Genomic DNA, 10989 nt, shown 5'->3' on the forward strand with positions numbered 1-10989 from the left:
ACTTGTGTTCCAGTGTACAAATCATTGTACTATTCACATCTGAATACCATACCTCATTAAATATGTGCCACGGAGTAACTTCAGCCTGAAGAAATTGCAAGTAGCTTGTCATGCTTCCTGTTTCATCCTCAGCTTTGACAAGCAACAGCTGAGTTTAGGATGAAGCGGTATGAGGCCATAAGTACATGGAGAAGCTGAAGATGGGAAGAACTTTTCCCTGCTTCTCAAATATAAACAAGGGGACATCAAGTGACAGTGAGGGAAGATCTTGAACAAAAGAAGCTACTTTCTCACATCATATGTGATGTGGAATTCCTTGCCACAGCATTTAATGGGAGTGAAAAAATATTTTTGACTGAAAAAGCTGGAGGAGTTCATAGAAGAGTTCACGTGCTGTTTAAATACAACAGAGGTAGAACCTTTGTCATTTAAGCTGCATATTGTCAGAGGGTAGTTAATATTTAAGTGATTGTGAAATGGGTGAATTTTGTTTCTGACCTAAGAAGCCTTCTGTTCTTTTCACCATTATTTTTGTTTTGTCAAACAGGAGGCTTTTAGTGAATTATTCCTTTGGGGCCAGTTTAACAAGTCAAGGTTAGTATCTGCTTGCTAATACCTGCTAAATAATGTTCTGTTCTGTTGTGTTAGCATTTTGTAGAAATCACAGATGACCAGTTTGACTTTCACACCTACTGCATGAGGAAGATCACCCTGAGGTCTTATGTGGACTTGTTAAAACTAGAAGATGTGCTTCGACAACATCCCTTCTACTTCAAAGCAGCACGAATTGCCATAGAGATCTATTTGAAACTTCATGATAATCCCTTAACAGATGAGAATAAAGAACACGAGGCTGATACAGGTATTCAACCCTCAGGATTTATTAATACACAGTTTCACTGATTAGTGGATATTTTATGAAGAGCCAGCATTCTTACACTTGTCAGCTGTAGCAGACAGAAATTGGGAGTCATAACAAAACTCAAAGTAGGCAAATAGTGGTAGATGTTCTACTGGAAATTAAGCTAACATGTTTTTATTTTGGTTCTTATTAAACAGTGATGGCTCTTGTAGTGACAACTGTAATTCTTAAGTAAAAATGTATTTGTGTTATGAAATGGCTGATAAAAGAGAATTCTCATGGTTGTTGGTCCAAGCAGGTGTGCTTCATGGTAGTTCTTCCCAAGCTTTTTAACAGTATGCAAAAATGTGAGTAGGTAGCAACTTAAGTTTTATTATCTATTGCTTCTGATGTAAAAATGCTGTTTAAATCCATCAGTTTTGTTTTTTGGTTCTCATCTGTGATTGGAGAGCAGCTTAAGTCTTGGAGCACCTCAAATGGTTATGAAGAGAGGCTGTTGAGTCCTTCCAGAGAAGCGTGTCAAACTTTAGTATTTCTCATCTCATTTTGTTTCTGTGGCTTCAGGTTCAAATTAAGACAAGTGTAATAGGGTTTCTGGTAGCCACTTTCTGATGTTTTAAATTAATTCTCCATGCTTTAATTGTAGGGAGGGAGAGGATCTGAATATAAATCAAATGTAAAATGCCTGTAGGGCACTAAAAGCAAAGGTGCAACTGTCTGTACTGAAGTGTGACTATTTAACCTTTTTGTTAGACCATTTAATTACTATATTAAACATAACTTGTGTAATCCCTAAGGAATAAATCAATGTGTGGTGTGCACTGCTGCTCCTGGCACTGGATTTGTGCAGTCATGCAGTAACTTTCTCATACCTTTAGTGTATTGTGCTATTGTTATAATTCCCATTTTGCTGATTTCACAAAGGAAATTATGAAGCAGCAGCATAGACTGTAAAAGAACCTGTCAGTATTAGATCAGCTTTTACAAATGTAATGGCAGTATTACCAGTGAATAGGTGTGGTTTAAAGATGGTGATGGTGTCTGGCAGCTGATGGAGACTGTTAATATCAGACATCAACATTGTCTGGTTCTGCCCTTTGCTTGTGTACAGCAAATATGTCTGACAAGGAGCTAAAGAAGCTACGAAATAAGCAAAGAAGAGCACAGAAGAAAGCACAGCTGGAGGAGGAGAAGAAGAATGCTGAGAAAGAGAAGCAACAGAGGAATCAGAAAAAGAAGAAAGATGATGATGATGAAGAAATCGGAGGACCGAAAGAAGAACTTATCCCTGAGAAATTGGCAAAGGTGCTTACTAATGTAATAATCAAGTCATGGAAATGTCTAGCAAAGCTACAGTCAGCACAGATAGAATTTGAAAGCCATAAAAGTAATTCTTTTCTAGGAATAGTTTCTTGGCTCTACTGCCAGTGATGTGATAAAACAACTCTTTTGGCTAGTTCTCAAAGGCAGCAATTTAAGCCATAGATTTTGCTGCAGCTGGAATTGTCATGTGTGCATTGGACTAACTTGTTGATTATACCCTATTTCTAGTTGGTCGGATGGAAGTCTTTCTATTCTATATGTAAGGTGATTATCATTCATATTTATGTCCCATAATTTTTTATTTAAGTATAGACAGCCTGTTAGAGGAGACATTAAAACACTGAATGCTTTAACAACATTTATTTGCATTTGTTTTGAATGGGGGGCAAAAAAAAAGGATAAAGAAGCTGTTTGGAAATGCTATTAGACTAGACTGAGATGATTTTGAGTTCTGGATTGAGAACTGTAGAGATATATAAAGGGGAGGTGACCCATAAGACTATTCTCATGCTAAAAGTTGTACCTGTGAAGAGCAGGAAAACACTGGAAATATGTGGGGAAAGAAAGGAAAAAGAGTAGAAAAATTAATTTATAATAATAGTGGTATAATTTCCAAGTATTGATACATACAGTATTTGCTATTTTCACATTACATGTATAATAATTAATATTGTGTCTTGAGGGGATGATACTTGAAAGCTAAGGCAGTGAGCTTCACTCTGTAGCCAGAAAGCAAGTCACTTAAAACTTGACCAGTCATTTAAGAATATTGTTTGTATTCCCATTGTTTACCTTGCTGGTTGCAAGAAGCAGCACTCTTAACTGCAGTGTTAGCTGGGATTGAAATGCTCACAGTGGGGTGTATTGAAATTGAGGGATGCTGTGGGGTATCCCTGGAAAATCCAAGGCAGTCCTCAAGATTATAGGGAATAGTTGCAGCTGCATAATGGATTCTTTGGGGAAATCTTCCCTAATTATATTTCAAATTTAATGTCAGAATCGTGATCTAGGCAGTCCTAAATTGAATTAGTTCCTGTCATCAGGACTATTTCTGACATAGGGGGTTACTTTTCACTTTCCCTTGAACAGCTGCACCTAGACTTCTTTGGATATGTAGCTTTGGTATTAAAGGCATAGCTTTGAAATCTGTTTTATTACAGGTTCCATGTAATTTTAAGTGCACAGTTGTGACTGTTTGCAACCCCAGAACAGCACATCTAAATCATGCAGGGTTTTCTTATGAAAACTGCTGTAGTGTATGGCTAGCAGGGACTCCATAAAGTGTTCATCCATTGCCTTCCACTCAATGCTACAGTTTTGTATCTGATCCTTGGAGAATAGCTCACACTCATAAAAACATAAATATGAAGGACAGCAGAGTTCTTGTTTGAAGGATCTGTACCCTCTAGATGCCAGAGATCTGTCTGTAAGGAAGCCTTGCACAGAATTAATGTGTTAAAGCTCTCCATTTACTAGATTACACTAGCTAAGAGCAGGATCAATATCTGGTTAGTTCAAGCTTGCTGTTAATATCCTGGCTGGAGTTGTCACCATGACCTGGCAGCTTTCAAGGTCCCATTGACTCTTTGATGGACATAAAGCAGTAATTTGCCAACATCTTGGGCCCCTATGTGTAGATGGCTTGGGCAGCCACACTGCCCTTGGCAGTGCAGGTTCAGCTGCAGCTGTTTACTACTGATGTATGATAGGAGGCAAAGACTTCTGTCTCTGTAGGAACATTGATTTGTAACCATCACAAAGCAATTTTTTTAGACTTCAGTCTGTGTTTAGACACTGATTTTGAGTGAAAGATGCAAAATTTGTTACAAGAGGCTCTAAGCATCTTCTGCATTGCCCTGTGAGAGTAACCCTCAGATGTGACTCACAGATAGCTGATTCTGTTGTTGTAGAGTTATTGGGTTTAAACTTAATTGTGTCATTTCCTTGAATCTGTAGGTTGAAGCACCTTTGGAAGAAGCCATTAAATTTTTAACACCCCTGAAGAATTTAGTGAAGAACAAAATAGAGACACATCTTTTTGCCTTTGAGATTTATTTCCGAAAAGGTAGGTGAGGAAAATGAGAGCAGTCAGTTGGCAGCTCATAAAGATGTAGGTTAGAACTTGGGCAAAAATGATGGGTTAAATATAAGCAGTCAGTCCCTCATGAGACACACACCTTTTCATTGGACCAACGTGCCAGCCACGAGCAGTCTGTAAAAACCAAAGTTTGAGCATTTAGTGATTATCCACTTTCTTTGCTGTAAGTAATGAGACTGTAATTAATTCTCCCAGCTTGCATGCACCCCAGTTATTTATTTGTATCTGTAGTTGAGAGCTACACACTGTAAAGAAGTGGTGTACAGCTGCTAATGAGAGCTGAAACACTTGACTTTTACATTCTTTTATGGGTTGCATACTATGCTTTAAGAACTTCCTATGTTCAAATTTGCTCATTAGTTTAAGAAGCTTAATTCACTGGTTAAATAAACATCAGCAAAACCAGCTGTTCCAGGACAGTCAGCTTTAATTTCTTCTGATCATTCTATTTCAAACACTGGATACTCCTGCACAGCTTTTTGAACACATGCCAACACTTTCTTTTCCAGAGAAGTTCCTTCTGATGCTTCAGTCTGTAAAGAGAGCCTTTGCTATTGATTCCAGTCATCCTTGGCTTCATGAGTGCATGATTCATCTCTTCAGCAGTGGTATGTATCAGTTTGATGTGATTTCATCTCTACGTGCTTCCAAGTGATACCTGACTCACAGTCATTGATTTTTAGTTTATAGACTGTTAGCACAATTAGTGCAAAGTATTTAATACACACATTAGCTTTTTAAACAACTGATTCATGCTAAAATTAAGTATGTTTATTATGACTGCAACAGGATTTAGCAGTTAAGACTTGGCAAGCTAAGTCTTTTTAGGATAGAGTAGTATGGTGGACCCCTGCAAGAGTGGAGAAATGGGAACTGCAGAGTGAGGAATCTGGCTCTCCTGCTGGCAGCCTGTGTCAGCATGCAAGGAGGAGCTTTAGAATTTTGTCCTTTTTGTTAGAAAGAAGGTTGGAAGGATTCTTTCCCTTCCCCCCAAAGATCATCCTTTCTGTTGATGGCTACAGGTTTGATAATTTAAAGAACAGACTTGTATGATCTCAGTCTTTTAGCCTAAGAGATTTTAATCAGTAAGGGGGAGAATGTATTGCAGTAAAAAGGCTTTGGCTTTTTCTAAGGATCAGAAAACTCACAACTAGGCTTTTGCCAAGATCCAGTTATTTACCTGTTTTGAGTTTCATGCATTCTCAAGATCTTTTTTACAGTTGTATTAATAACATAAACATGATAACTATTAAATGCATAAAGTAGATTTTGCTGTGATTACTTATGTTCACCCCAATTAACTTGTTCTTTCCAATTATTTACCTATCTTGAGTTTCATGTATTCTCAAGATCTTTTTTACAATTGTATTAATAATGTACACATGATAACTATTAAAATAAATGCATAAAGTAGATTTTGCTGTGATTACTTATGTTCACCCCAATTAACTTGTTCTTTCCAATCACTAGTATCTGAAAGTAAAGATCTGCCTGATGCAGTTAGAACAGTGTTAGAACAAGAAATGAATCGGCTTTTTGGAGCAACTAATCCAAAGAACTTCAATGAAGCTTTCCTTAAAAAGAACTATGACTCACTACCACATAGGTTATCAGGTATTTGGCCTTTTGCATTTTTCTGCCCTGCTTCTGTGTTTTCTCTTCTTATCTAGCAGTGGCATCTTGCTAATAGCAGCAGTGATGTAAAAATCTCTTTCCATCAGGAATGCTTTCCTTATCAATAGTGGGTTTGTGATAACATGGCTACCAGCTTGGCTCTGGTTTTAATTTCCTCTCTATGCTGCTAAAATACAGATTTTTGCCCCTCTCTGCCCTTTTTTCACTTCTGATCCATGCTGAATGGTATCATAGGTCTGTAACTGTATTTCACACCTCTGTGAAGCAGTTCCTGTGAGCTGTGGGGCTGCTTACCTGTCTGTAGTGACCACCTGTTACAGTGGGTCCCACCTGGGAATCAGTGCCTCAAGTGATTCCATTTTGAACTGCACAGTTCAGTAGCCCCTCTGTCACATTATCTCTATCCTATGTTTGTATATAAGTCATTTTTGGTCACCACTGGGTGATGGAGCTTATTTTTCTTCCCATAGCTGCCAAAATGATGTACTATTTAGATCCTTCCAGTCAGAAAAGGGCAGTGGAGCTGGCGATGACCCTGGATGAGTCCCTCATTAACAGAAATCTTCAGGTAACTTACTTACAAATTGTGAATAACTTCTGGTATTATATATGGATATTTTATGCAAATTATGGAGGTAAGAGGAAGCTGAAGTAATTCCTGTGCCTTATGGTGAGGAGGTTGGGTTGTTTAGGTTGGTAAGGAGGTTGGATTTTGTTGTCTAGGTTTTTTTTGTTACTGTCTCAAAGAGCTTCAGGTAGATTATCAATAGATTTAGAAAACAAATATTCAGTTGCCTTCAAGAGTATTGTTTTTGCCTCATAGCTGGGTTTTTGCCTCAGAGTGGGACTCTGGGAATTGGGCAGGGGGAAGATTAACATGTAAGCAAAAACACTGGTGGTTTAGAGGTGTTATGCTGGTAGGACTACAAGAAGCATTTACTGATTCAGCAGTGTATAAAAATTATATACACAGCACTGTGGAAAAACTGAGACAGTCTAATTTAAGTGTTCTTGGTGCCAACATAAACTAAGAGTTGGAGTTGTACTGAACTTTTAGATGGGAAATTGAAAGTGCCCTAAAAAAAATGATGAATCCAAAGGAGTCTAGGCATTCATTAAAAGGCATTCTTGTGTGCAAAGAGATCAAATTTATTACATTTCATTTCAGTAAAGACCAGCTGTCTCGGGGCACATTGCAGCCCTAAATCTAGATGGGTTTGACCTTCTGTGGCTGCCAGTGTCACAAAGAGCAAATGTGAGGAAAAGGGGTTATTGGAGAGAACTTCATAACTCCCTAGGAAGAGGACAGAGCAGTTAAGCTCAGACCACAGAACAAATAGAAGCTATAGTAAATGTCAAAGGAGTGGAAAAAGACTAGCTGACTATGCTGATGCTAGCATAGACAACAAGGGTGGGTGTTAAATATTGTCAGGCTGTAGTGAAGCTCAGTGGGCTGGTTTCTCATGTTTAGAATGCAAGCTGAAAAACAAACAAACCCCCCCAAAAATCTCCTGTTTCTTTTCTAAATCATGAACAAAAATGACTATGACATAAACTGCAGATAGATTTGAAGGATAATATCTGACTGATCTGGTTTGATCACTAGTTACAGACACACTTCAGTAAGTCACATATACTGAAATTTAAAAATGCTGAGTTTTTTTTCCTGCCAGGAATGTTTTCACATCTCATTAATGTTCTTTGGCTGATGCTATTTCTACGTTTTAATTATATCCCACAACTCTCTCAATTCTATCTGAAAGCATGTTCACACAAGTCATTCTCAGGAAATTGTAGTACCTATTCTGAGTCACTGCTTTTATCTGTGAACACTGACATTCCCATGCACGTTGTGTAGCACTGAAGTGCTCAGTGTATCCCAAGATTTGGAGCACGGGGAACCACAAGCCCAAAAAAACACCTTTAGTTGCAAGCAAGGCTGGTTCTTGATTGCCAGCTAGCAGGGGTCAACATTTTCTTAGGGATATAAGAAGCAGGTAACAAATGAGTGTTTTAATTTTCAGTCAGGATTTCTAGCTGATTTTAAAATCCCTTTTTAAACTGCATTATTTCAAATCAGACTGCACTGGTACTTCATGCTGTGTCTAGTTAAAAACATCATTTGATACTGATAGAAACCTGAGAGATGCTTAGAGTTTGTTTTCTTTGTAGTATTGTTTCTGATTTGTCTCTATTCAGATGAATGTTTAAGAAACCATAACATTTGTTTATTTTTTTTTCTTTTTAATTAGACTTGTATGGAGGTATTAGAAGCTTTATGTGACGGTAGCCTTGGAGACTGTAAAGAAGCATCTGAAACTTACAGAGCAAATTGTCATAAGCTTTTCCCTTATGCTTTGGCTTTCATGCCCCCTGGATATGAGGAGGATATGAAGATCACAGTTAACGGAGATAGTTCTGCAGAACCTGAAGAACTGGCCAATGAAATATGAACAACTTTATTGGAAAAAAATGACATTGGACCATATCTGGTGTATAATATTTTTGTCACGCACCTGCTGAATTGTTCTAACTTACACAGAGAAGAGAAGGAAAAAAAAAAATGTTGCCTTCAAATAGTTTTACTTTTTTTTTATCCTGCTGACAAAGTATATATATAAAATATCTAACATATTACTGGATAGAGGTTGTTCGGTTTCTTAAAAATCAAAAGCTGCTGAAATTGAAGAAAACAAACAAAAAAAAACCCTTCTCCTTACCTACCTTACCCATGTTTTTAAACTAATTTATATTAAATCTGGAGGCGTGTAGCCCTCGGAGCAGGTGTGTGGCAGAAATATTACTTTAAATTTGTCTTGTGAGATTACTGTTATCTCAGACAGCAAAACGGCTGTTTTAGCACTGGATTCTTTCACTGAGCACAAAGAGTTGATGGGGCTTTAGCATCTGACTGATTTTGCTCCGGGGATGATTCTGTCCATAGGAAGTATGCAATGGGAATCAGAACAGACAGACACCCGCAACGGACGCGTGATGTTGTGGATGCTGGGACATAATGGAGATCAAGCAGAATTAAGAAACATAGTGTGTTCAATAAGCTTGTTGTGTCTCTGAAATTCACTGTACACCATCAGTTTGGTGTTCTTGCACCACAGTTTTTACCCGAAGGAACCAGTTAAAACTCTTTCTCTCTCTCTCTCTTGGAATTAAACTGGGGGTGGGGGGCACTGGGGGGAGGGAGAATCATTGCTGTTCTTGAGATGAACCTATCAGCATAGGTTGGCCAAATCTTTTTAAAACTGTAATGCAAGAACCAAATAAAATTATGCACTGTGATGTGGCACCAACTAATTAGAAAGATAGCATGCATTTTTTTCACATAGAGTGAAAACAAAATGAGAACATAACTATGGCTTGAAGTTGCAAAGAGGAGAACTCCTGACTACCATGTTGACTGATCAAGAGACTAATAGTTTAAAACCTCAGCAGGCCTTGTTCACGTTATGCAGAAAAAAAAAAAGTGCTGCAGTTTAGATACCTCTGGAACTTTTCCACAGTGTCACAGGTTTGTAATACTTGAAGCCCTACATTTCTAAGAATATATTTCTTGCTCAGTTGTTTCAGGCAAGCCCAAGACTTTGTAACTTTTAAGGGGCCCAAGATTTTTTTTCAATAACAGACCAGCTTCTTATTCCTGCAGTTACAGATGTAATTTCCTTTGTCAAACATAAGGTACCAAATATAATGCAATAAAACGTTTTAAAAAACAATTGTGTGAATATTTAAACCAATCTCTGTTGTACTTTGAAAACGAATGGGTTCACTAGAGTGCAGCTCAGGGCTGGCTTACTGTGCTGTCCAGTTACACTAATAATGTCACTGCTGATGGGTGGTTGTTGAATATAAAGTGCAAATGCATTATCTGTAAATACTGAATGTCTGGGAAGTCCTAGAACACCCAATGCTTTACTACTTGGCTTTTCAGTTCCACCAGTGTTACGTTGAACTTTATTTTCCAAGTCAAGCTTCAGTCTACGAGTCTATTGTGTTAATAATATAGATAAGTGCTCAAATGTTGTTTTCTTTTCTAATAGGCTCATCCTACAAAACAGAGCAGAAAATAAACTACAGCTTATAAAGTGAGTGCCTTCTTTGCTGCAGGAGTTCAGTTACAGAGTTCTGTCGTGTGGACACACAGCCTTCTCTTCCAAATCATGGAATTCAGTGATTGACACACAGAGTTAAGAAATCCAGGAAGACTTGTTGGCGTTTGTAGTTTTCTAACTGTTGAAAGAACAGGTTTTTGTTCGTTGTATTTCCAGCACCACTTTCTTTTCATGGTTAGACTACCCTTGTGTATGTTTGCAGTGTAGTTCATGTCAGAAATGTAAGTCGTATTGCTCTATTTGTATATTTAATCTGCTGGGCTTTTAGGGACTAGAATACCTACAGAGCCTTTAATTGACTCTGGTATTTATGTCTAGGTCTCAGTCTTTCCTGCAGCCTGAGAGCCTTGGACTGCATGTCTTCTGCAGCTGCTGAAGATGGTTCAATCTTGCCTACACGAGCTATGAGCTTTTGGCCTTGCCTCTGAGTATTGCTGCCGTTTTCTTGGCTTCTGATGCTTAGCTAGAGGCAGATGAGTGCTCCCTCTTCTTAACAGATTGTGAATTGCATCAAGCAATTTTATTTCTTTTTTCCCCCAGTTGTTTGTTTTTTTGGGTGCTGCCTATAAATGGGATTACTTCCTTTTCTTTTTCACTGCCTGTTTTTCTGTTGAAATAGATGAACAAAAAGCAGGAAGTTATCTGTCATTATGCAAGTGGGAAAGGATATTTCTGTGAGCCTTCCAGAAGCTTCCATCTACACATCTCTTGTGATTTCCTCAAAGACATTTCTTCATAATCTTGCTGAAGGGTATCCTTTGTGCTTCAGAGATGATGCTTTTGGATTAAAGAGGTTCCTCATCCCCTTCCAGAAGACTGCAATCCCAGGAAATGAAGTTAAGTCAAGAGTTTACCTGAAGAAGGAGGTTCTTTAATTGGCAAAAGAACTGCTATTCCTTCATCTTCACATCTCTCCTGTCAGATGTGATGCTAACTCCTGAGGA

At 38.1% G+C, this 10989-nt stretch overlaps 1 protein-coding gene across 1 annotated transcript; it reads left to right on the forward strand.

Annotated features, from left to right (window-relative positions):
- Positions 1-648: 648 nt before the first annotated feature.
- On the forward strand, positions 649-9649 carry LOC103780129 (N-alpha-acetyltransferase 15, NatA auxiliary subunit; the record flags this gene model as incomplete). The annotated part of the gene is made up of 7 exons (XM_008947778.1): positions 649-862; positions 1974-2167; positions 4142-4250; positions 4793-4891; positions 5754-5897; positions 6389-6486; positions 8171-9649. Coding segments are annotated over 7 exons (1059 nt in total), but the record flags the coding sequence as incomplete, so codon positions are not given.
- Between the last annotated feature and the right edge of the window lie 1340 nt (positions 9650-10989).

This window comes from Merops nubicus, unplaced genomic scaffold, assembly GCF_000691845.1.
Source record: "Merops nubicus isolate BGI_N331 unplaced genomic scaffold, ASM69184v1 scaffold22449, whole genome shotgun sequence".
Lineage (NCBI taxonomy): Eukaryota > Metazoa > Chordata > Aves > Coraciiformes > Meropidae > Merops > Merops nubicus.